This window comes from Calonectris borealis, chromosome 13 (genome assembly GCF_964195595.1).
Source record: "Calonectris borealis chromosome 13, bCalBor7.hap1.2, whole genome shotgun sequence".
In the NCBI taxonomy this organism is placed as follows: Eukaryota; Metazoa; Chordata; class Aves; order Procellariiformes; family Procellariidae; genus Calonectris; species Calonectris borealis.
Window position 1 is genome coordinate 21,050,504 of NC_134324.1, and position 25,705 is coordinate 21,076,208.

The window sequence follows — 25,705 nt, forward strand, 5'->3', positions numbered from 1 at the left end:
TTGTTTTTAAAGCTCGTACAGCCGTAGCCGCCGTCAGATGCAGTGTGTGAATAAGGAATGTCAGTATGGGTTTGTACCAGAGAATGGAGAGGAGCCTCAAGGACCAGAAGAAACTATAACTTTCTATGAAATTGAAGGAGAGGATGACACTGCTTTTCCTACTTTACCAGTAAGTTATGAACAAGGGGTATGTTAAAACCTCTCAAAGAGAGAGGAGAGGGGGGGAAAGCTGTACAAATGCGCAGCACTGCTTTACTTAAATATTCACAGCATCCTTTTTTCTTTTTTTTTTTTTTTTTTCCTTCTCCCCCCTTGGAGTGAACATGTTTTTGAGAAGGGAAGGCTGAAATAAGTCTAGATCCTGTAACACCTGCTTAAAACCTCAGTTTTTCTAAATGTTCCCCTTCTTTCTCCCTCCCCTCACCGGCAGCACTTGTTTTCTCTTTAGTATATTTTCATCAAAGTAGGGTCACGTTTCTTCTTTTTCATTGCAGTTTGCAAACAAAACAAATCCCTTCCTATTGTGGATGTCTGTCTAGCTCTAAATATTGTGGGAGAAAGCTTTTCACTTGTTTGCCATGCTGTAATTTGTTTGTGTAACTAGATGCAGAAACTGCATAGTGGTAGCCTGGATTGTTCCTATGAATTTATAGTTGTGATGTTTGGGCTAGCATGTTGTTCCTGAAACAGTTTCTTCTGCTGTGGACAGAGGAGAAAATTCCAAATCGAGACTTCTCTTAAAACAGTCTTTCTGTTGGGTTGTGGATAAAGTGGCACAACAAACAAAACCAAACCAAACAAACGAAAACCCCGAAAATAAACCGAAACAAAAAAAACCCCAAACTCTGGTAGGTTTGAATTTCTTTTTACTGTGTTGAAGCAGTGAAGTTAACAAATGTTAAACTTGTATTTAAATGAGAGAGAGGGAATCTGCTCAGGGCTGTTTCGGCAGCAGCCATTTTTTCATTTGTCCTCATGTGCTAGATCTGTAATCCTTGCTGTGCTTTTCCTCCCAGAGTGTCAAGGACTAAGGATGGATTATCCTGCAATTTTTTTTCGGACGTGAAATCAATATAGCTTACTAGCTTTTCCTCCCCATTGCTAGACTATATGCCTGCAGCTCCAAATGAGTAGTTTTTCATGTTCAGTCAGTGACTGTGTTTTTTTGTCAATGCCAAAGCCTTTTCTCTGTCTCTTCCTTGTCTTGTTTAGTAAAGGAATATAACATTTCCTGGGGAAAGATGCATCTCGCAGAAAACTCTGCCATCCTGCTAGAGGCCTGGTGGGAGAACCTTGTGACTTAGCACCTCTGCTTCAACCTTGGAAATCTCACAAGCCTCTCTGAGCACTTTATCGATCTCATAGTCACCATGTCTTCTGAGGAGAATTTTGAGTGTCACCTTAGCCATCACAAAAGAGTGAATCGACTTCTTTTACTCGAGCATCTCAATCCTATGTTCCTGCTTCAGAGAAGTCTGTATTTTAAATTGTGGTGCAGCTAAGGACTGACTTCAATGCAAAGACAAAGGGCGCGTGAAGTGTTAAAGGAGTCCTGTGGGAAACCTTGATGGGTGCTGCTCTCTGTAAGAGTCAGGCTTGGGTGTGTGGGTCAAGTTAGTGCAGGCAGCGGTGCCTGTGCCAGCAGCCACCCATGGGTTTCACTAATTGTGACTGAAGATAAGCTTTTTCCATGATAGTGAGAGTATCTGGATGAACTGGTCTGCAGTTGGTGCGGTGGGAATGCTCCCGGATGAGGAATGCAGGAGTATGTGTTGGGGGTAGCAGTCTTGGCTGTTGTCTGGGGTGTGCTTCCTCCTTTTCGGCTTTGTTTGAGCTTGAGATAAAGCGGGCTAAGTTCTGGGAGGGAGCAACTTGACTGTGTCGCGTAGGACAGTGGTTGGTCTTCAAAAATAAATTGCCTTAAGTATGCTAGGCAGAACAAAAGGTGAAGGAAAGAAATGTGTCCGCAATCAAGGTGCCTAGGGACAGACGTGCAACTGGTAATTGTAGTAAGCTGTGGTTGCAGCGAGCTTGGTCTGCCAGCTACTGTGTGTGTGTAGAGCATGGAAAGGCTTTAAACTATTTCTAAATGCACGCTTCTGACTTTGCTTTTTAGAGCCGGGGTAGCCCTGCTCCCATTGTCCACGGTCCGTCAGGATTTTGGGTAGCGAGGAGAGGCCCAAATGCTGTTCCACCTAGCAAGCAGACTCTGAATTCCTCAGAGGAGGAAGAAGAACCAAGTGAAAATGGTGAGTTCTTAAAGGATTAATGGGCGAAGAGACAAGACAGCTTTAGAAGCTCTTCAGTGTGCTTTTGACTGTCAAAGTAGGTTCCTTACATCTCCTAAACATCTGTTTATTGTGAGCTTTGCGCATGCGCGTGAGCACGTTATTTTTCTTTGTTGTCTGACAGAAACGAGTCACTTCTGTTTGAGCTTGCTACGCCATCGCCCTTGTGATTGCGTAGGTCTGTAGCAAGCCAAGTTGCTGCTTAGAAGTGCGCGGTGTAAATTTGGTAATGGCAACCTTGATACGTGGTGGAATAACAAAACGGGTGTTTCTTGAGTGTTCGTCTACCTTTTCTGCACAAAACAAGGTGATTCCGAAAGCAGCTCATTAATGGATGCACGGAAATGTAATTGCGGTAACTTCAGCTTTAAGCTTTCTTTCCCCCCGCCCCCCACCCACCCTGAATGAAAGCTTCCCGTTCTCCCCCTTGTAGGGAAATTTCAGGAAGAATATATCTATGCACCTCCAGGTAAGTAAAACTTCAGCCTTTACTGATAGAACGCTTAGTGAATGTAATGCACTCGTTACGACCTTTTTATAAGCTTCTGAAGGGTTAGATTTAGTGCTACACTTTTCAATTAATTTTGCCTGTGCCCTCCAGATCCCGACTGTGAAACTGCAACAGTATTTAGTTCAGCGGAACCTACAGCAAACTTGGTAAGCTTTAGTCACTGTCTGTTCAGGTTAGGAATCCTTGAAGTGTGTGGCGTTCTTCTTAGAAACTGTCCTTGGATGCAGGCTTAACATAGTAGGTCAGAGACTTCTTTTGGAAGAAAGGAATGATGGTTTCGTTTATATATTCACCCCTCCTCTTCCTCCCTAAATGGTGAGGTTTTTGTCTGAGTGTGCAAGCACAGTCTGAATTGTACTAGGTACGTTAATGATTTTCCACCTTCCCCTCTGCAAAGAGAAAGTGTGTATGTGAGTGCTGTTTACTTTTCTTCTTTTTCTGCTCCAGACAGCACTTGCTTTTATCATGCCGCCCTTCAAGTCCTACTCCAGTTAGTCTTATTCCTCCCCTGTGGGACTGGAGAGATCACACCTCTGATAGAACTGACTTTGGAGTATTTTTTACTTTTTTTTAATCTGAAACTAAATCTTGAGTCACCTACTGGTCTACAGTGGGTGTGAAAGCCAGTCCCGTGCATGTGAGAATAAAACTGCTTTTACTCGAGTTACCAAAGATGCTCTGTGTGTGTGTGTGTAGACCATAAATAAATAAAAACAATTTAGGGGTGTGGGGTGCGTGCTTTGTGACTTCTTTGCCTCTTAAATGGACCGTGCTTTGCTTTGGAATGCCTTCAGGAAGAAGGGCCGGTCTCTGTGTCACCTCAAGATGGAGTGGCTTCCTACAGCTATCCCCAGAAGGTAGTATCTAGTGCTTTGTTGTGGCAGCCCTGTGGAGAGGTGACCACCCTGCTCTGTTAGTGTCAGTTTGTGGGGTGCCTCCACTTGCCCCTTACAGCATCTTGTAGCAAAGAATGCAATTCCCTGTAAATATAAGCAAGACAGTGGGGTGAGAAGATGCCTTGCAGGTGTCTGCAACTCTAAACTGGTATTTTCAAGCCAATTGTTAGAGAACGTGGATAGTTAGCTGCCTTTACAGCTAGGACTTCCAAAATGCATTTATGTGAAGTGAGCATTTTTGAACTATGTGATATTTCCACAGTCTTTGTCAAAGCCAGTTGTAGAGGCAGTCTACTGAATACTCTGACTCTTTTCCAGGTGTTGGCGAACTCTGCAGCAATCTCAACCCCAGCAGGTGTTTATGCTGCTCCAGCTACAGGCTTCTCCTCAAATTCTGCTGCCTCCACTCCAGCCAGTGTCACAACAGCAGTTCCCCCCCAAACAGCAGTTCAGCCGGTCGTAGTATCTCCCCTTTCTCTAGGGAGGCCAGGTAGAGTGTACATACTACGGCTGTGGACTGGGATGTCTAAGTTTTCGGTTACATCTTCCCCTCCCATTTATTTTTTCCTACCTATCCAAGACAAAAGGCTTTTAAACCACAACAGCAAAACAAAAAGTATCACTTGCTTTGGCTTAAAATGTCTTAATAGTAGTTGTAACTTCACTGCTGACTTCCTGCTTTCATGTTTTGGAGGGGAGAGTTGCCCCTGAATTTGCATGGGAATTGGAGGTCTCTGCTTTGGGTTCCCCCCTTGCCACCTTTAGCCATGAATGCCAAGTGTTTTGCTTATAAAGAGGACTTTTCATGTCTTCTGTAACTTCCGTTCCTTTAGCATCCAAAAAACCCTCCACTTTCAATTCTGCTCAATTCTGTCTCCCTTTTCTTCTCCATTTTTCTCTTTGGTTTGGTTTTTTCCACTCTGCTTGAGAGTTCAGTCAGCACAGTTCTCCAGGCTGTCTACTCGCTGATGCCATTACAAATAACCTGCTGGTGTGTTACGCGTGTGGGCCACCTCATGAATATTTAAGAGTAGTCTGTCCAAAATATTTTTGGCCTGACATGTCTTGAACCTTCCCCTATTTTCGTGGGCTTATTGTCACACTTCTGATGACTTGAAGTGATTAGTCTGTTCCCTGTTGTTCTAGGACAGACAGTTATGTAAGGAAAGTCTGGCCTGCCTTCTAGTATGGCGAAATGGTTGAAAAGACGTTTATTCTTAACTGGAATATGAAGCTCGCAGATAGACATACGGTTAAGGCTTGTGAGATTGGGACCTTCCCATCTGGTTTTAAACCACCTTCTGGACCGCTTTTAAAGCGATTGCCAAAGAGAGCTTTGTTAAAGCTTGTATTTAGGGGCACTGAGATGACAAAGGAGTGCATGCTTAATTGTGTAACTTAGCGTCTTGCTCATTTGCCCTGCCATTGCAAATTTGACTTGCCTTTTGTTTCCTTCTAATTGTAGCAGTTTCTTCAGTGCCATTCCCAGTTTATTCAGCTCCTCTTCCCCCAGTCAGCGAGGTGGGAGAAGCTGGTGCCGTTCTTCCACCTTACTCTTGCGATCCCAGTGGCAGTGATCTGCCTCGAGGTAATGATGGTATTTTGTGCTTTTACTACTGCTGCTCTTCGGCACACTTCTGACTTGTGTTCTCCATGGAAGCTTAACAGAATACCTATAGCGAGAAGAAATGGCTTTTTGCAGCTCGCAGGGAGTGAGAAATAACATTATGGATGCTCATGCTAAAAATGTTTTAATTCCCAGTTCTGAATAGCGAGTTCACATCTGACTCGAATATGTGATTAGGGCAGCTTTAGACAGCATCCCAAAGAAATGAATACCGAGGGAGAGAGTGCTTGGCCTATATCATACTGGTTCTTGGTGGAGTAATCGTTTTTCTGATAACTGATTAAAAAAAATAAAATCTGTGTACTTACAAAGTCGTGCTGTTGCACAGTTCAGTGGGATATTGTGTTGTTTTCCTGTATGGCTCCAAGATGTCATTCTGTGGTATCATAAACGGGGGATAAAGTGTAGGGTTGTGTTGTTCCTTGGGTGCATAGCCTTTTCGTAGACTGTCATCAATTATGACAGTGTTTAAGGGCCGTGTCGGCTATTAAGCAACGAGCGTGCAAATCCAGGTATCTGGCTGTTGTAGCTTTTCTTGCATCAGAATGTAAAGCTGTTGGCTTTTACTCCAAAATCTATTACTTGGAGATGGAGCATGAAATATTTCAGTAATGCAAATTGTTTTCATGCTTGATTCAACGTATTGCCATCTGCAGTAGCTCTGTTGTCCCTGTGTGGGACTTTCCTCAATGTGCTAATCCTGGAGGGCTAATTTCAGACAAGGTGAAGAGCTACTCTTGATATCTACAGTTCAGGTAGCTGCATCTGGTAGGTTGCAGAGCTGCTGTGGGCTGAAATGCTATGGATTCTTTCAGCCGCATTTACCACGTAACATGCCTGTCTTGTCAGAAGTTGATCTGGAAGAAGGCAGGTTCCAAAACACTGTGGCTTGGCTGCTGAAAGGCCTGCTGCGTTGACAGGTGCTGCTAATGTGCTCTGCAGTAACTCTGCTCTCTTGCAGGTGCTCTCAATTCCTGGTTTTGTTAATCTGGAATATTCTGTTTTCCACTTCCCTGCTGCAGTAGTATCACTCTAGATGATACTGTGCACACATCAGAGTTAATGGTTTTCAGCTTTAGTTGGATGCCCTTAACTGAGGCTTTCAGCACTTGGGAGAATTGGGTGTTAAGTGTACTGACAAGAATCTGGAGTGCATGTGGATTAAAAACCCCTTCAGACCCTGCCTGTGGCTCTTCAGCTGAGTGACTCCACATAATATTGGCCACGTCCTTCTTGGCATAGACTCTAGAATAAGGATTTTAAGGTTGGTGGTTAGTAAGGGATTGCATGTAGCATTTAGGTTGTCACACCGCTGTAGTATAATCTATGTGGCCTTTAAGTTAAGAAGTCCGGAAGCTTTGGAGTAGTGCACGGTGAAGTATGTGGGTATACTTGACCTAGAGTTCTGTGCGCTTTGCTAGAGATACTTGCAGGCCTGGTATGGATTGGGAGAGTGACACTTGTCAACAGACTGGGGTCCTGGACTTGGGAGGAAAACCTGCCATGTGCCTTAGCATTACTTGGTACGTTCTGCATTTGTTCCAATTTTCAGAGTCTCTTGGATGTTTTTTTAATGGAGCTTCGGGCGTGTGAAACATGTTTATTAACCTGGTGACCTTAGGTGTCCTACCCTTGCCTGCTCCCTTGTATTTGAGGGAGCTGTCGATAAAAGACCGCTTGATACTGCTGTGTTCCAGAGACTGCAGTAGTGCTCAGGATTGACCAGAGCTTCCCATCAGCACAGTAAAAGTTTTATCATGATTTTTGGCCTGATGCATTGTAAGATGAGGTTTTTATCAGTAGTCATTGTGGTCCTTGCATTTTCATGTCAGGGTGGTTAACTTTTTTTTTGGCTTAGCTATTGCTTCATAAGGTAGTCATGTTTTACTGAAGATTGACTTGATTTCTAGACATCTAAAAGAGGAATATAAACAAAAACTGGTCTCCTACTGTACTGGCTTCTGTTCCAGCATTCCACAGACGTCAGTATTTCCAGTATCAGTTTGTCACTTCAGTCTCCCAGCTCTTCCTTTGTACTGTTATCGCTGCTATGAAGCAGCTGTTTCATTCAGCTCTTATGCTTGTTTTGCATAGATTTGCATAAACAATTGAAGAACAAAATCAGGTTTAAAAAAAAAAACCAACTTTGTTTCAAATGGAGATGCAGTTTCAGCTAGATACTGAAAGGTTGGCATTTACGCGAGCCTTTGGGTTATTTTTAATATTTTACGGACTGTGGTCAATGTCACAGGCAAATCACCAGCACTTTGAGGAGTAAGCTTACAGCTGCTAGATGTAAGGAAGGATCTCTGTGCACTTCCTAAAATAGCTGTGAGGATTGTTGCCCTGATCGGATATGCTGAACAGTAAAAGAGTTGAGAATTGGCAACAGCAACACGTGCATTTCCAGGCTGGGTTTGCGTTCCTGATGCTGTGCCTGTCCGCAGCAAAAGGCGACACGCGGTACCGTGAAGAGCTGGGCTGGGAAAGTGTGGACGTGTGGTAGATGGGGGTGGGCAGGGAGGCAGTGTGGAGCCAAGGCCCTGGCCTGGGGGGAAGCGGGTAGGTGGTAAGAAGGTGGCATGCACGGCAACTCTGGAGGTGTAGCTAAGTTGAAGCCCTTGGTGGCTCGCTCCTTCCGAGTTGTCTCCCTGCTTTGCCCTTCAGCTTCCAGCGGTACTAAGGCGAAGTCTGTGCGCGTGCACGCGCGCACAAACCTACTGCTGTGGAATAGGTGACTTGCTCTTCCTGAGCCTTTAAAACACATCTGTATTTGACTCTGAGAGAACAACAGTTTTTGTCATGCACAGTTCCAGAACTGCATGGTAGGGTTAAAACACGCGCTCTCTTTTTTCCTTTCAGTGGTCGACTTTGAAGGTTTAAAACTGCTTCACTGTTTTTGGGCAGTTGGATGTGCGTTTCCAAGTGCAAACCCCCGTTGTTCTTGGAGAGCGGTTTCAAAGTTCCTCCATGCATGTGGGATTGCTTGTCAGTGTATCATGTATTTGCAATGTGTATGCGGAGTGTGTACATTGGGAGTGACTTGTCACTGGCGTATGAGATGGCTGCTCCTGCCTGTCTGCATGCTTCCAAACCCTTTCTCATTTCTGTAGTGAGGAAGGGAGGGAGTGCTTTTAGTGGTGAACTTAATTTAGGGGCTCATAATCAAATTCTTATTTGATAAAATACTTTGTCCTCTAAATAAAAACCCAGCCTAAACAGGAAGCCAGAATTGCTTAAGTCCTAGTTGCTTAGAGAGTGGAGACTTGTAACAACACTGACAATTACCGCTTGAGTAATCAAGATGAATAAACCAAAATTAAAGCTCATGTCATCGTGGGACTTTGATGATAAGTTGGTCAGACAAATGCTCTGCTATTGCCCAAATAGCAATGACTGGATGAACTTGAAAAGATAAACTAGTTTTAACAACTATTTATATTCAAGATACATTCTTTACCCTCAAAACTTTAAAGAAAAAGTAGTGCTAAAATACTTTTACTTATAAAGTAAGAGTATCTTAAAATAAAATGCTCTTAATGTGTGTAAACTTCTTTTGCTTCTCGGTTTATACTCTTCTGCTCTGTAACGTCATATCCATTAATTTCAGATACAAAGGTCTTGCGGTATTATTTTAATCTGGGATTGCAAGTAAGTGCTTTTGAAATGAGTATAGTAAGTTGCCTGTAAAACCTGCTGTTTTTCTTGACAAATGTACTGATGTATTAGACTTCCAGGTGTGCTAAATGTGCATCCTGTGCACTTGACTATTAATAGTGTAGGCTTGCTTGGTGGAAATTAAAGTATAGCTCAGGAAGTGAAGTTCTGACTCGAAACGTGAAGCACACTGGTATGTATGTCTAGTTGTTTTACTTTGGGTTGTGGTGGTGGTGTTTTTGGTTTTGCGGAGGATGGTGGATAAATACTGTTCTTTCTGTGAAGATAAGGGGAGGAGCCTGAGCCATTCTTAAGAAAACTTGTGTACGTAGACAAGACATCAAAGACCATTTAGAGATGTGTGGTTTGAGTCTTCTAGGACTTCTGAACAGCTGTGTTCAGACTGGTTAGCACCATTTCTCTGTGTCTGGGGAACTCTTGCTCTGCTGAAGGGTTGTCTGTGCACCAGCAGTCGTGGGCAGGTCAGTGCTGCTGCTCAGGGAAGTAAAAGTAGTAGTGTCGGCTTCTTCAGCTGAAGAAATAGAAGTAGTGATTTGGAGGAGGGCTGGAGAGTGTGTGGTTGTATGCGTGACCTCGTGTTTTTCCCTTTTCTCAAAGTATTATCATCAGAGCTATTGGCCATCCATGGTGTATGTACAGCCGGTGCCACCACCATCACCCGTGGAAGTGTATCCAGCATACGCCGAGCCAGCTCCTGTCCTAGATCAGTCGGTACCTCAGCTCTACACTGATGCTGGGCGAACTGAAGTCCACCAGGTTCCCTTGGAAGCACCTGCAAATGGTTAGTGTTTGAGGATAAGACCACATACACAACTAATGAGAAGTGAGGGAATAGGCTTTCGGAGCATGACTGCTCCCTAGGAGCTGCTTGCCTGCAGCTTGTCTGTGCTGTAGGAAGCGTGGGGTTGGGAGGACGTAGACTAAGCCTCGTAAGGGGTTATCGCAAGTTCCTCTGCCATCTGTGGTACTACTTAGAGTACGTCAGAGCCACCGGTGTAGCCACCAATGTGTCAAGGGCTTTCTAAAGCCATAAAAAGGAAGAAGTAATCCTTTCTAGGCCTGTATGAGGTACGCGAACTTTAGCTTGGGAGAACTTTTTCTGAAACTGTGAGGGAATCTCTGCTTACTGATAAGCAAATAGTAGTCATGGTATCGAAACAGAATGCCTGTGTTTAAAGTAAAGGAGACAGTTGAGTTTTGGCAAGCACTGAGCATCGGTACTTCACCTCCACGGGACTTCTTAAAAGGAAGATGTTGCAAACCGTGGTTTTAGGCTCAGCGTGCTGAGCTGTTGTGTCTTGAGTAGCCCTTATTGCTAGCTGTGTCTCTTGCGGTGTGCGGAATCTACAGCAAAACTTAGTTTCTCCTAGCAGCTTTGTAACAAGCTTGTAGACACGCTTGGCAGTAAATAGGAGGATTGTATTAAATGAGGAAAAAGATGTCAAAGAGGTCAGATGCCTAGCTCATTAAAATCTATGGAACATGGCAAACGGTTAGTGTTGGAAAGGAGCGCATCGTAACAAAACCGTTGCTCAGAGGCCTACAGGCTTATTGCTCTGATAACGCTGCAGCCTGTTCAGCTAGGCGCTCTTGCATAATGAGTGTCGTATGGTCCGAGACCAAATAGGGGGAGAATATATTAGCTCTCTGCCTGTGTCCCTCTTGAAAAAGCTGCCACTCCCATGCAGAATGCTGCTAAGCAATTCTTGAACAGGGTTTAGCGAGAAGATGAGCAAGTTGTGCTCTAGTCTGCCTTGGGACCCAAAATGATTTTGACCCCTCCGTTAGGAGGGACGTGGGTGGGCATAAAATGGTCGTCTAAATGGTTTTTCCCTTTTGGTCACCGAAACAGTGCCGTGTTTGTGGTAATGAAAGTCTGCATAAAAAGGCCATAGAAGTGGTACAATATGGTAAGTGTGTGCATTTTGTTCTGTTTTTTAAGGTAACTTCCAAAATGCAGAGCCTCCACCCCTGTCCTACGGGCCAGTATATTACCCAGTCGTGTCGGACCCTTTCAGCCAGCAATCTCTTCCTGGGTTTGATTCTTTAGTACCTGCCTATCGCTATATTAGTACCTGGCACCCAGTAAATCCACCCTATGGAAATTCTCCACAAATTGCTAATGCTGTAAGTTCTGGACCACTGCACCAAGTCAGCTATATTGCCTCACCTAACCCTGCACCTCATGACATGCCTCAGGGACTGTAAATCTGGGAGCTATAAGCTCACTTCTTGCCCTTGGTCTCTCTTGTTTCCTGTTTGTCATCTATATGTTAGTATTGTTTTGTAAATATTATTCTGTCTTAGTGGGCTGGGTCAGTAGATTAAACTGCATTCAAATTTCATGTTTCTCTTTAGGTTTATGGCAGTGATAGTTGACTTGACAGGATGTTTTAGTCTATTATGTAGGAAAGCATAGGGAAAGAGTATACACGAACTATAGTGCAGGGAACACAAAGCTTGAATTTGACTACATAGAGTATGAGTAAAAACATATGCTATCACTAAAGGAATGTTGCATCAGGTACCTCTGTGAGGGGTTACACTGGAACACTTAAAGACCAGGCTGTTGTTTAAGCACTGAAATAGGCTGCTATTACAACTACAGATAAAAATTGGGCACAGGGTTATTAGGGGATGAAAATATTTGAAATAGGTTGGCTTTCTCAGATTTCGCAAAACAAAACTTTTTTGCTACTAGTGGTCACATATTTGTAACAGCTGTATTTCTTCTGTCTAATTTCATTCTGCGTAGGTTTCATGACTCTTGAAAGTGTAAGAATACTGTTTTGATCTGTTGTATATTTCTGTATGTTTGTGAGATTTGTTTTGTGAAAGCTGTTGCACAAATGGTGGTAGTCTTGGTGTTTATTTTGCACTGATAGCACAAAATAAAAGCATTGAACACATGAAAATGAGTGGTCATTCATTTCTGGCAGGTGTGTTCCTGACAATTAGTCATCCAACAGCCTGGACTGAAGAAATGTAGTTCTCTTGTGTGGGATAAGGTTGCTCCAGCCTTCTATGAGGAAGTAGCAAATGCTTTCAGCATGAGAATGAAGTGCAGTGGAAAGCTCTAGCTTGTTTTTGTTGATAAGTTGAGGAAGAAAACATTGAATAGTCTGCACATGAACTGCAATTCTTTCAAATGCACAGGCTCTGTCCTTGATAGAACCTTGCACTGTACGTGCAAAATCAACAAGAAGTGGGCGCGAGCTGGGCCCTGCCCGCAGCCCTGGGGGCATCATGGTGGCATAGCCCTGTCCTGGGGTAACAAACAAGGGCACAAGTGCGGGTGATGCTGGCTTAGTGCCGGAGGCCCTGAAAACCGGGAAAGATACTTATTTAACAATCTTTTACTGCTTTGTAGAGGCAGTCTACTGAATACTCTGACTCTTTTCCAGGTGTTGGTGAACTCTGCAGCAATCTCAACCCCAGCAGGTGTTTATGCTGCTCCAGCTACAGGCTTCTCCTCAGATTCTGCTGCCTCCACTCCAGCCAGTGTCACAACAGCAGTTCCCCCCCAAACAGCAGTTCAGCCGGTCGTAGTATCTCCCCTTTCTCTAGGGAGGCCAGGTAGAGTGTACATACTACGGCTGTGGACTGGGATGTCTTAAGTTTTCGGTTACATCTTCCCCTCCCATTTATTTTTTCCTACCTATCCAAGACAAAAGGCTTTTAAACCACAACAGCAAAACAAAAAGTATCACTTGCTTTGGCTTAAAATGTCTTAATAGTAGTTGTAACTTCACTGCTGACTTCCTGCTTTCATGTTTTGGAGGGGACAGTTGCCCCTGAATTTGCATGGGAATTGGAGGTCTCTGCTTTGGGTTCCCCCCTTGCCACCTTTAGCCATCAATGCCAAGTGTTTTGCTGGAAAGTTCTTTTCAGAAGGCAGAAGCTCATGGCAGCTCCCTTCTCCTAACTGGTTCCTACAGTTAATTTTCCTCTTGAGGTATTGGTTGGGGCTGTAAAAGGAAACTTGGTTATTCAGCTTGCTTGTCGTCTTGATAGCAAGATTCAGCTTGTCCTAATGTGTAGTGCTGAGACTGGAGCAGAAATGCTCTGGATAGGAGTTGGAGTTCAGTTATGATTACCTGTGTTGCCACTGCATCATGTACAACAGCTTCAGCTATTTCTGCCTTCTCTGGCAGGGAGCATGGGGGGAAGCTATTTTTGGCAGTTGTGAGGAGTGCTCTCCTCCAGTTCGCTGCTCACAGGGTGGTGGAAACATGGCACCTTACGAGCCCTATCCTCCTCAGAATCCTCCTCAGAGACATAACCGTGGATTTGGGATGACAAGGTATGAAGCCTTGAAAACCACTCATTTTCTATTCCTTCTTGCTGCAGACTAGTTAGGAGAGAGTTTGTGCTAGTTGACAGGGAAAAGTACAAATGAGTTCCATCTGAGAGGCACTTCCTGGTAATTGCACCTTTTACCCTTTAAACTTAGGGGATCTGCCCGATTTATAAACAGGCACAACATGGTTGGCCCTCAAATAGCATTCTACCCCAGTCCAGGAAAGAGATGCTATCAGAGCTATGACAATTTCTCCTGCAGGTCCTGGTAAGTGAATATAAACCTCTTTACAAAACATTGCTCTAAAAGAGTTGGGGAGGATGGTGGTATGTGGAGGGCTGAGTTGGCTGTTAGTGGCACAGTACGAAACAAAGGGTTTATTGTGCCTGTCCAAAAAGAGCAAAGTTAAAACTGAGCAACAAAACCAAGGTGAAACTCCAGAACAGTGATGATTCCTAAGCTCCTTTCTTGTTTTTAAAGCTCGTACAGCCGTAGCCGCCGTCAGATGCAGTGTGTGAATAAGGAATGTCAGTATGGGTTTGTACCAGAGAATGGAGAGGAGCCTCAAGGACCAGAAGAAACTATAACTTTCTATGAAATTGAAGGAGAGGATGACACTGCTTTTCCTACTTTACCAGTAAGTTATGAACAAGGGGTATGTTAAAACCTCTCAAAGAGAGAGGAGAGGGGGGGAAAGCTGTACAAATGCGCAGCACTGCTTTACTTAAATATTCACAGCATCCTTTTCTTTTTTTTTTTTTTCCTTCTCCCCCCTTGGAGTGAACATGTTTTTGAGAAGGGAAGGCTGAAATAAGTCTAGATCCTGTAACACCTGCTTAAAACCTCAGTTTTTCTAAATGTTCCCCTTCTTTCTCCCTCCCCTCACCGGCAGCACTTGTTTTCTCTTTAGTATATTTTCATCAAAGTAGGGTCACGTTTCTTCTTTTTCATTGCAGTTTGCAAACAAAACAAATCCCTTCCTATTGTGGATGTCTGTCTAGCTCTAAATATTGTGGGAGAAAGCTTTTCACTTGTTTGCCATGCTGTAATTTGTTTGTGTAACTAGATGCAGAAACTGCATAGTGGTAGCCTGGATTGTTCCTATGAATTTATAGTTGTGATGTTTGGGCTAGCATGTTGTTCCTGAAACAGTTTCTTCTGCTGTGGACAGAGGAGAAAATTCCAAATCGAGACTTCTCTTAAAACAGTCTTTCTGTTGGGTTGTGGATAAAGTGGCACAACAAACAAAACCAAACCAAACAAAGAAAAACCCTGAAAATAAACCAAAACAAAAAAAACCCCAAACTCTGGTAGGTTTGAATTTCTTTTTACTGTGTTGAAGCAGTGAAGTTAACAAATGTTAAACTTGTATTTAAATGAGAGAGAGGGAATCTGCTCAGGGCTGTTTCGGCAGCAGCCATTTTTTCATTTGTCCTCATGTGCTAGATCTGTAATCCTTGCTGTGCTTTTCCTCCCAGAGTGTCAAGGACTAAGGATGGATTATCCTGCAATTTTTTTTCGGACGTGAAATCAATATAGCTTACTAGCTTTTCCTCCCCATTGCTAGACTATATGCCTGCAGCTCCAAATGAGTAGTTTTTCATGTTCAGTCAGTGACTGTGTTTTTTTGTCAATGCCAAAGCCTTTTCTCTGTCTCTTCCTTGTCTTGTTTAGTAAAGGAATATAACATTTCCTGGGGAAAGATGCATCTCGCAGAAAACTCTGCCATCCTGCCAGAGGCCTGGTGGGAGAACCTTGTGACTTAGCACCTCTGCTTCAACCTTGGAAATCTCACAAGCCTCTCTGAGCACTTTATCGATCTCATAGTCACCATGTCTTCTGAGGAGAATTTTGAGTGTCACCTTAGCCATCACAAAAGAGTGAATCGACTTCTTTTACTCGAGCATCTCAATCCTATGTTCCTGCTTCAGAGAAGTCTGTATTTTAAATTGTGGTGCAGCTAAGGACTGACTTCAATGCAAAGACAAAGGGCGCGTGAAGTGTTAAAGGAGTCCTGTGGGAAACCTTGATGGGTGCTGCTCTCTGTAAGAGTCAGGCTTGGGTGTGTGGGTCAAGTTAGTGCAGGCAGCGGTGCCTGTGCCAGCAGCCACCCATGGGTTTCACTAATTGTGACTGAAGATAAGCTTTTTCCATGATAGTGAGAGTATCTGGATGAACTGGTCTGCAGTTGGTGCGGTGGGAATGCTCCCGGATGAGGAATGCAGGAGTATGTGTTGGGGGTAGCAGTCTTGGCTGTTGTCTGGGGTGTGCTTCCTCCTTTCCGGCTTTGTTTGAGCTTGAGATAAAGCGGGCTAAGTTCTGGGAGGGAGCAACTTGACTGTGTCGCGTAGGACAGTGGTTGGTCTTCAAAAATAAATTGCCTTAAGTATGCTAGGCAGAACAAAAGGTGAAGGAAAGAAATGTGTCCGCAATCAAGGTGCCTAGGGACAGACGTGCAACTGGTAATTGTAGTAAGCTGTGGTTGCAGCGAGCTTGGTCTGCCAGCTACTGTGTGTGTGTAGAGCATGGAAAGGCTTTAAACTATTTCTAAATGCACGCTTCTGACTTTGCTTTTTAGAGCCGGGGTAGCCCTGCTCCCATTGTCCACGGTCCGTCAGGATTTTGGGTAGCGAGGAGAGGCCCAAATGCTGTTCCACCTAGCAAGCAGACTCTGAATTCCTCAGAGGAGGAAGAAGAACCAAGTGAAAATGGTGAGTTCTTAAAGGATTAATGGGCGAAGAGACAAGACAGCTTTAGAAGCTCTTCAGTGTGCTTTTGACTGTCAAAGTAGGTTCCTTACATCTCCTAAACATCTGTTTATTGTGAGCTTTGCGCATGCGCGTGAGCACGTTATTTTTCTTTGTTGTCTGACAGAAACGAGTCACTTCTGTTTGAGCTTGCTACGCCATCGCCCTTGTGATTGCGTAGGTCTGTAGCAAGCCAAGTTGCTGCTTAGAAGTGCGCGGTGTAAATTTGGTAATGGCAACCTTGATACGTGGTGGAATAACAAAACGGGTGTTTCTTGAGTGTTCGTCTACCTTTTCTGCACAAAACAAGGTGATTCCGAAAGCAGCTCATTAATGGATGCACGGAAATGTAATTGCGGTAACTTCAGCTTTAAGCTTTCTTTCCCCCCGCCCCCCACCCACCCTGAATGAAAGCTTCCCGTTCTCCCCCTTGTAGGGAAATTTCAGGAAGAATATATCTATGCACCTCCAGGTAAGTAAAACTTCAGCCTTTACTGATAGAACGCTTAGTGAATGTAATGCACTCGTTACGACCTTTTTATAAGCTTCTGAAGGGTTAGATTTAGTGCTACACTTTTCAATTAATTTTGCCTGTGCCCTCCAGATCCCGACTGTGAAACTGCAACAGTATTTAGTTCAGCGGAACCTACAGCAAACTTGGTAAGCTTTAGTCACTGTCTGTTCAGGTTAGGAATCCTTGAAGTGTGTGGCGTTCTTCTTAGAAACTGTCCTTGGATGCAGGCTTAACATAGTAGGTCAGAGACTTCTTTTGGAAGAAAGGAATGATGGTTTCGTTTATATATTCACCCCTCCTCTTCCTCCCTAAATGGTGAGGTTTTTGTCTGAGTCTGCAAGCACAGTCTGAATTGTACTAGGTACGTTAATGATTTTCCACCTTCCCCTCTGCAAAGAGAAAGTGTGTATGTGAGTGCTGTTTACTTTTCTTCTTTTTCTGCTCCAGACAGCACTTGCTTTTATCATGCCGCCCTTCAAGTCCTACTCCAGTTAGTCTTATTCCTCCCCTGTGGGACTGGAGAGATCACACCTCTGATAGAACTGACTTTGGAGTATTTTTTACTTTTTTTTAATCTGAAACTAAATCTTGAGTCACCTACTGGTCTACAGTGGGTGTGAAAGCCAGTCCCGTGCATGTGAGAATAAAACTGCTTTTACTCGAGTTACCAAAGATGCTCTGTGTGTGTGTGTGTAGACCATAAATAAATAAAAACAATTTAGGGGTGTGGGGTGCGTGCTTTGTGACTTCTTTGCCTCTTAAATGGACCGTGCTTTGCTTTGGAATGCCTTCAGGAAGAAGGGCCGGTCTCTGTGTCACCTCAAGATGGAGTGGCTTCCTACAGCTATCCCCAGAAGGTAGTATCTAGTGCTTTGTTGTGGCAGCCCTGTGGAGAGGTGACCACCCTGCTCTGTTAGTGTCAGTTTGTGGGGTGCCTCCACTTGCCCCTTACAGCATCTTGTAGCAAAGAATGCAATTCCCTGTAAATATAAGCAAGACAGTGGGGTGAGAAGATGCCTTGCAGGTGTCTGCAACTCTAAACTGGTATTTTCAAGCCAATTGTTAGAGAACGTGGATAGTTAGCTGCCTTTACAGCTAGGACTTCCAAAATGCATTTATGTGAAGTGAGCATTTTTGAACTATGTGATATTTCCACAGTCTTTGTCAAAGCCAGTTGTAGAGGCAGTCTACTGAATACTCTGACTCTTTTCCAGGTGTTGGCGAACTCTGCAGCAATCTCAACCCCAGCAGGTGTTTATGCTGCTCCAGCTACAGGCTTCTCCTCAAATTCTGCTGCCTCCACTCCAGCCAGTGTCACAACAGCGGTTCCCCCCCAAACAGCAGTTCAGCCGGTCGTAGTATCTCCCCTTTCTCTAGGGAGGCCAGGTAGAGTGTACATACTACGGCTGTGGACTGGGATGTCTAAGTTTCCGGTTACATCTTCCCCTCCCATTTATTTTTTCCTACCTATCCAAGACAAAAGGCTTTTAAACCACAACAGCAAAACAAAAAGTATCACTTGCTTTGGCTTAAAATGTCTTAATAGTAGTTGTAACTTCACTGCTGACTTCCTGCTTTCATGTTTTGGAGGGGAGAGTTGCCCCTGAATTTGCATGGGAATTGGAGGTCTCTGCTTTGGGTTCCCCCCTTGCCACCTTTAGCCATGAATGCCAAGTGTTTTGCTTATAAAGAGGACTTTTCATGTCTTCTGTAACTTCCGTTCCTTTAGCATCCAAAAAACCCTCCACTTTCAATTCTGCTCAATTCTGTCTCCCTTTTCTTCTCCATTTTTCTCTTTGGTTTGGTTTTTTCCACTCTGCTTGAGAGTTCAGTCAGCACAGTTCTCCAGGCTGTCTACTCGCTGATGCCATTACAAATAACCTGCTGGTGTGTTACGCGTGTGGGCCACCTCATGAATATTTAAGAGTAGTCTGTCCAAAATATTTTTGGCCTGACATGTCTTGAACCTTCCCCTATTTTCGTGGGCTTATTGTCACACTTCTGATGACTTGAAGTGATTAGTCTGTTCCCTGTTGTTCTAGGACAGACAGTTATGTAAGGAAAGTCTGGCCTGCCTTCTAGTATGGCGAAATGGTTGAAAAGACGTTTATTCTTAACTGGAATATGAAGCTCGCAGATAGACATACGGTTAAGGCTTGTGAGATTGGGACCTTCCCATCTGGTTTTAAACCACCTTCTGGACCGCTTTTAAAGCGATTGCCAAAGAGAGCTTTGTTAAAGCTTGTATTTAGGGGCACTGAGATGACAAAGGAGTGCATGCTTAATTGTGTAACTTAGCGTCTTGCTCATTTGCCCTGCCATTGCAAATTTGACTTGCCTTTTGTTTCCTTCTAATTGTAGCAGTTTCTTCAGTGCCATTCCCAGTTTATTCAGCTCCTCTTCCCCCAGTCAGCGAGGTGGGAGAAGCTGGTGCCGTTCTTCCACCTTACTCTTGCGATCCCAGTGGCAGTGATCTGCCTCGAGGTAATGATGGTATTTTGTGCTTTTACTACTGCTGCTCTTCGGCACACTTCTGACTTGTGTTCTCCATGGAAGCTTAACAGAATACCTATAGCGAGAAGAAATGGCTTTTTGCAGCTCGCAGGGAGTGAGAAATAACATTATGGATGCTCATGCTAAAAATGTTTTAATTCCCAGTTCTGAATAGCGAGTTCACATCTGACTCGAATATGTGATTAGGGCAGCTTTAGACAGCATCCCAAAGAAATGAATACCGAGGGAGAGAGTGCTTGGCCTATATCATACTGGTTCTTGGTGGAGTAATCGTTTTTCTGATAACTGATTAAAAAAAATAAAATCTGTGTACTTACAAAGTCGTGCTGTTGCACAGTTCAGTGGGATATTGTGGTGTTTTCCTGTATGGCTCCAAGATGTCATTCTGTGGTATCATAAACGGGGGATAAAGTGTAGGGTTGTGTTGTTCCTTGGGTGCATAGCCTTTTCGTAGACTGTCATCAATTATGACAGTGTTTAAGGGCCGTGTCGGCTATTAAGCAACGAGCGTGCAAATCCAGGTATCTGGCTGTTGTAGCTTTTCTTGCATCAGAATGTAAAGCTGTTGGCTTTTACTCCAAAATCTATTACTTGGAGATGGAGCATGAAATATTTCAGTAATGCAAATTGTTTTCATGCTTGATTCAACGTATTGCCATCTGCAGTAGCTCTGTTGTCCCTGTGTGGGACTTTCCTCAATGTGCTAATCCTGGAGGGCTAATTTCAGACAAGGTGAAGAGCTACTCTTGATATCTACAGTTCAGGTAGCTGCATCTGGTAGGTTGCAGAGCTGCTGTGGGCTGAAATGCTATGGATTCTTTCAGCCGCATTTACCACGTAACATGCCTGTCTTGTCAGAAGTTGATCTGGAAGAAGGCAGGTTCCAAAACACTGTGGCTTGGCTGCTGAAAGGCCTGCTGCGTTCACAGGTGCTGCTAATGTGCTCTGCAGTAACTCTGCTCTCTTGCAGGTGCTCTCAATTCCTGGTTTTGTTAATCTGGAATATTCTGTTTTCCACTTCCCTGCTGCAGTAGTATCACTCTAGATGATACTGTGCACACATCAGAGTTAATGGTTTTCAGCTTTAGTTGGATGCCCTTAACTGAGGCTTTCAGCACTTGGGAGAATTGGGTGTTAAGTGTACTGACAAGAATCTGGAGTGCATGTGGATTAAAAACCCCTTCAGACCCTGCCTGTGGCTCTTCAGCTGAGTGACTCCACATAATATTGGCCACGTCCTTCTTGGCATAGACTCTAGAATAAGGATTTTAAGGTTGGTGGTTAGTAAGGGATTGCATGTAGCATTTAGGTTGTCACACCGCTGTAGTATAATCTATGTGGCCTTTAAGTTAAGAAGTCCGGAAGCTTTGGAGTAGTGCACGGTGAAGTATGTGGGTATACTTGACCTAGAGTTCTGTGCGCTTTGCTAGAGATACTTGCAGGCCTGGTATGGATTGGGAGAGTGACACTTGTCAACAGACTGGGGTCCTGGACTTGGGAGGAAAACCTGCCATGTGCCTTAGCATTACTTGGTACGTTCTGCATTTGTTCCAATTTTCAGAGTCTCTTGGATGTTTTTTTAATGGAGCTTCGGGCGTGTGAAACATGTTTATTAACCTGGTGACCTTAGGTGTCCTACCCTTGCCTGCTCCCTTGTATTTGAGGGAGCTGTCGATAAAAGACCGCTTGATACTGCTGTGTTCCAGAGACTGCAGTAGTGCTCAGGATTGACCAGAGCTTCCCATCAGCACAGTAAAAGTTTTATCATGATTTTTGGCCTGATGCATTGTAAGATGAGGTTTTTATCAGTAGTCATTGTGGTCCTTGCATTTTCATGTCAGGGTGGTTAACTTTTTCTTTGGCTTAGCTATTGCTTCATAAGGTAGTCATGTTTTACTGAAGATTGACTTGATTTCTAGACATCTAAGAGAGGAATATAAACAAAAACTGGTCTCCTACTGTACTGGCTTCTGTTCCAGCATTCCACAGACGTCAGTATTTCCAGTATCAGTTTGTCACTTCAGTCTCCCAGCTCTTCCTTTGTACTGTTATCGCTGCTATGAAGCAGCTGTTTCATTCAGCTCTTATGCTTGTTTTGCATAGATTTGCATAAACAATTGAAGAACAAAATCAGGTTTAAAAAAAAAAAACCAACTTTGTTTCAAATGGAGATGCAGTTTCAGCTAGATGCTGAAAGGTTGGCATTTACGCGAGCCTTTGGGTTATTTTTAATATTTTACGGACTGTGGTCAATGTCACAGGCAAATCACCAGCACTTTGAGGAGTAAGCTTACAGCTGCTAGATGTAAGGAAGGATCTCTGTGCACTTCCTAAAATAGCTGTGAGGATTGTTGCCCTGATCGGATATGCTGAACAGTAAAAGAGTTGAGAATTGGCAACAGCAACACGTGCATTTCCAGGCTGGGTTTGCGTTCCTGATGCTGTGCCTGTCCGCAGCAAAAGGCGACACGCGGTACCGTGAAGAGCTGGGCTGGGAAAGTGTGGACGTGTGGTAGATGGGGGTGGGCAGGGAGGCAGTGTGGAGCCAAGGCCCTGGCCTGGGGGGAAGCGGGTAGGTGGTAAGAAGGTGGCATGCACGGCAACTCTGGAGGTGTAGCTAAGTTGAAGCCCTTGGTGGCTCGCTCCTTCCGAGTTGTCTCCCTGCTTTGCCCTTCAGCTTCCAGCGGTACTAAGGCGAAGTCTGTGCGCGTGCACGCGCGCACAAACCTACTGCTGTGGAATAGGTGACTTGCTCTTCCTGAGCCTTTAAAACACATCTGTATTTGACTCTGAGAGAACAACAGTTTTTGTCATGCACAGTTCCAGAACTGCATGGTAGGGTTAAAACACGCGCTCTCTTTTTTCCTTTCAGTGGTCGACTTTGAAGGTTTAAAACTGCTTCACTGTTTTTGGGCAGTTGGATGTGCGTTTCCAAGTGCAAACCCCCGTTGTTCTTGGAGAGCGGTTTCAAAGTTCCTCCATGCATGTGGGATTGCTTGTCAGTGTATCATGTATTTGCAATGTGTATGCGGAGTGTGTACATTGGGAGTGACTTGTCACTGGCGTATGAGATGGCTGCTCCTGCCTGTCTGCATGCTTCCAAACCCTTTCTCATTTCTGTAGTGAGGAAGGGAGGGAGTGCTTTTAGTGGTGAACTTAATTTAGGGGCTCATAATCAAATTCTTATTTGATAAAATACTTTGTCCTCTAAATAAAAACCCAGCCTAAACAGGAAGCCAGAATTGCTTAAGTCCTAGTTGCTTAGAGAGTGGAGACTTGTAACAACACTGACAATTACCGCTTGAGTAATCAAGATGAATAAACCAAAATTAAAGCTCATGTCATCGTGGGACTTTGATGATAAGTTGGTCAGACAAATGCTCTGCTATTGCCCAAATAGCAATGACTGGATGAACTTAAAAAGATAAACTAGTTTTAACAACTATTTATATTCAAGATACATTCTTTACCCTCAAAACTTTAAAGAAAAAGTAGTGCTAAAATACTTTTACTTATAAAGTAAGAGTATCTTAAAATAAAATGCTCTTAATGTGTGTAAACTTCTTTTGCTTCTCGGTTTATACTCTTCTGCTCTGTAACGTCATATCCATTAATTTCAGATACAAAGGTCTTGCGGTATTATTTTAATCTGGGATTGCAAGTAAGTGCTTTTGAAATGAGTATAGTAAGTTGCCTGTAAAACCTGCTGTTTTTCTTGACAAATGTACTGATGTATTAGACTTCCAGGTGTGCTAAATGTGCATCCTGTGCACTTGACTATTAATAGTGTAGGCTTGCTTGGTGGAAATTAAAGTATAGCTCAGGAAGTGAAGTTCTGACTCGAAACGTGAAGCACACTGGTATGTATGTCTAGTTGTTTTACTTTGGGTTGTGGTGGTGGTGTTTTTGGTTTTGCGGAGGATGGTGGATAAATACTGTTCTTTCTGTGAAGATAAGGGGAGGAGCCTGAGCCATTCTTAAGAAAACTTGTGTACGTAGACAAGACATCAAAGACCATTTAGAGATGTGTGGTTTGAGTCTTCTAGGACTTCTGAACAGCTGTGTTCAGACTGGTTAGCACCATTTCTCTGTGTCTGGGGAACTCTTGCTCTGCTGAAGGGTTGTCTGTGCACCAGCAGTCGTGGGCAGGTCAGTGCTGCTGCTCAGGGAAGTAAAAGTAGTAGTGTCGGCTTCTTCAGCTGAAGAAATAGAAGTAGTGATTTGGAGGAGGGCTGGAGAGTGTGTGGTTGTATGCGTGACCTCGTGTTTTTCCCTTTTCTCAAAGTATTATCATCAGAGCTATTGGCCATCCATGGTGTATGTACAGCCGGTGCCACCACCATCACCCGTGGAAGTGTATCCAGCATACGCCGAGCCAGCTCCTGTCCTAGATCAGTCGGTACCTCAGCTCTACACTGATGCTGGGCGAACTGAAGTCCACCAGGTTCCCTTGGAAGCACCTGCAAATGGTTAGTGTTTGAGGATAAGACCACATACACAACTAATGAGAAGTGAGGGAATAGGCTTTCGGAGCATGACTGCTCCCTAGGAGCTGCTTGCCTGCAGCTTGTCTGTGCTGTAGGAAGCGTGGGGTTGGGAGGACGTAGACTAAGCCTCGTAAGGGGTTATCGCAAGTTCCTCTGCCATCTGTGGTACTACTTAGAGTACGTCAGAGCCACCGGTGTAGCCACCAATGTGTCAAGGGCTTTCTAAAGCCATAAAAAGGAAGAAGTAATCCTTTCTAGGCCTGTATGAGGTACGCGAACTTTAGCTTGGGAGAACTTTTTCTGAAACTGTGAGGGAATCTCTGCTTACTGATAAGCAAATAGTAGTCATGGTATCGAAACAGAATGCCTGTGTTTAAAGTAAAGGAGACAGTTGAGTTTTGGCAAGCACTGAGCATCGGTACTTCACCTCCACGGGACTTCTTAAAAGGAAGATGTTGCAAACCGTGGTTTTAGGCTCAGCGTGCTGAGCTGTTGTGTCTTGAGTAGCCCTTATTGCTAGCTGTGTCTCTTGCGGTGTGCGGAATCTACAGCAAAACTTAGTTTCTCCTAGCAGCTTTGTAACAAGCTTGTAGACACGCTTGGCAGTAAATAGGAGGATTGTATTAAATGAGGAAAAAGATGTCAAAGAGGTCAGATGCCTAGCTCATTAAAATCTATGGAACATGGCAAACGGTTAGTGTTGGAAAGGAGCGCATCGTAACAAAACCGTTGCTCAGAGGCCTACAGGCTTATTGCTCTGATAACGCTGCAGCCTGTTCAGCTAGGCGCTCTTGCATAATGAGTGTCGTATGGTCCGAGACCAAATAGGGGGAGAATATATTAGCTCTCTGCCTGTGTCCCTCTTGAAAAAGCTGCCACTCCCATGCAGAATGCTGCTAAGCAATTCTTGAACAGGGTTTAGCGAGAAGATGAGCAAGTTGTGCTCTAGTCTGCCTTGGGACCCAAAATGATTTTGACCCCTCCGTTAGGAGGGACGTGGGTGGGCATAAAATGGTCGTCTAAATGGTTTTTCCCTTTTGGTCACCGAAACAGTGCCGTGTTTGTGGTAATGAAAGTCTGCATAAAAAGGCCATAGAAGTGGTACAATATGGTAAGTGTGTGCATTTTGTTCTGTTTTTTAAGGTAACTTCCAAAATGCAGAGCCTCCACCCCTGTCCTACGGGCCAGTATATTACCCAGTCGTGTCGGACCCTTTCAGCCAGCAATCTCTTCCTGGGTTTGATTCTTTAGTACCTGCCTATCGCTATATTAGTACCTGGCACCCAGTAAATCCACCCTATGGAAATTCTCCACAAATTGCTAATGCTGTAAGTTCTGGACCACTGCACCAAGTCAGCTATATTGCCTCACCTAACCCTGCACCTCATGACATGCCTCAGGGACTGTAAATCTGGGAGCTATAAGCTCACTTCTTGCCCTTGGTCTCTCTTGTTTCCTGTTTGTCATCTATATGTTAGTATTGTTTTGTAAATATTATTCTGTCTTAGTGGGCTGGGTCAGTAGATTAAACTGCATTCAAATTTCATGTTTCTCTTTAGGTTTATGGCAGTGATAGTTGACTTGACAGGATGTTTTAGTCTATTATGTAGGAAAGCATAGGGAAAGAGTATACACGAACTATAGTGCAGGGAACACAAAGCTTGAATTTGACTACATGGAGTATGAGTAAAAACATATGCTATCACTAAAGGAATGTTGCATCAGGTACCTCTGTGAGGGGTTACACTGGAACACTTAAAGACCAGGCTGTTGTTTAAGCACTGAAATAGGCTGCTATTACAACTACAGATAAAAATTGGGCACAGGGTTATTAGGGGATGAAAATATTTGAAATAGGTTGGCTTTCTCAGATTTCGCAAAACAAAACTTTTTTGCTACTAGTGGTCACATATTTGTAACAGCTGTATTTCTTCTGTCTAATTTCATTCTGCGTAGGTTTCATGACTCTTGAAAGTGTAAGAATACTGTTTTGATCTGTTGTATATTTCTGTATGTTTGTGAGATTTGTTTTGTGAAAGCTGTTGCACAAATGGTGGTAGTCTTGGTGTTTATTTTGCACTGATAGCACAAAATAAAAGCATTGAACACATGAAAATGAGTGGTCATTCATTTCTGGCAGGTG

The 25,705-nt window shown here is 43.9% G+C and overlaps 2 protein-coding genes across 2 annotated transcripts in view; both read left to right on the forward strand.

Annotated features, from left to right (window-relative positions):
* ALG13 (ALG13 UDP-N-acetylglucosaminyltransferase subunit) overlaps positions 1-11,909 on the forward strand; it is a 28,951-nt gene extending 17,042 nt beyond the window's left edge. The window contains exons 19-26 of the mRNA XM_075162704.1: positions 13-191; positions 2,722-2,757; positions 2,890-2,945; positions 4,014-4,185; positions 5,161-5,283; positions 8,933-8,973; positions 9,598-9,781; positions 10,943-11,909. Coding sequence (XP_075018805.1) covers positions 13-191; positions 2,722-2,757; positions 2,890-2,945; positions 4,014-4,185; positions 5,161-5,283; positions 8,933-8,973; positions 9,598-9,781; positions 10,943-11,208 — 1,057 coding nt within the window. The 3' untranslated portion in view covers positions 11,209-11,909. The remainder of the gene's footprint in view (positions 1-12; positions 192-2,721; positions 2,758-2,889; positions 2,946-4,013; positions 4,186-5,160; positions 5,284-8,932; positions 8,974-9,597; positions 9,782-10,942) is intronic.
* Positions 11,910-13,115: 1,206 nt separating this feature from the next.
* On the forward strand, positions 13,116-25,221 carry LOC142087920 (UDP-N-acetylglucosamine transferase subunit ALG13-like). Its single transcript, XM_075162705.1, has 10 exons — positions 13,116-13,303; positions 13,781-13,955; positions 15,879-16,011; positions 16,484-16,519; positions 16,652-16,707; positions 17,776-17,947; positions 18,923-19,045; positions 22,696-22,736; positions 23,361-23,544; positions 24,706-25,221. Exons 1-10 carry the CDS (start codon positions 13,116-13,118, stop codon positions 24,969-24,971), a joined length of 1,374 nt encoding a protein of 457 aa, XP_075018806.1. The 3' UTR covers positions 24,972-25,221.
* The last annotated feature ends 484 nt before the right edge of the window (positions 25,222-25,705 follow it).

Excerpts from the sequence above, each read along its gene's own strand:
- LOC142087920 (XM_075162705.1), top strand. The coding sequence starts at position 13,116 with ATGTACAACAGCTTCAGCTATTTCTGCCTTCTCTGGCAGGGAGCATGG. Across the intron at positions 19,046-22,695 it reads TGGCAGTGATCTGCCTCGAG|ATACAAAGGTCTTGCGGTAT; the intron begins GTAATGATGGTA and ends CATTAATTTCAG. Across the intron at positions 23,545-24,705 it reads CTTGGAAGCACCTGCAAATG|GTAACTTCCAAAATGCAGAG; the intron begins GTTAGTGTTTGA and ends CTGTTTTTTAAG.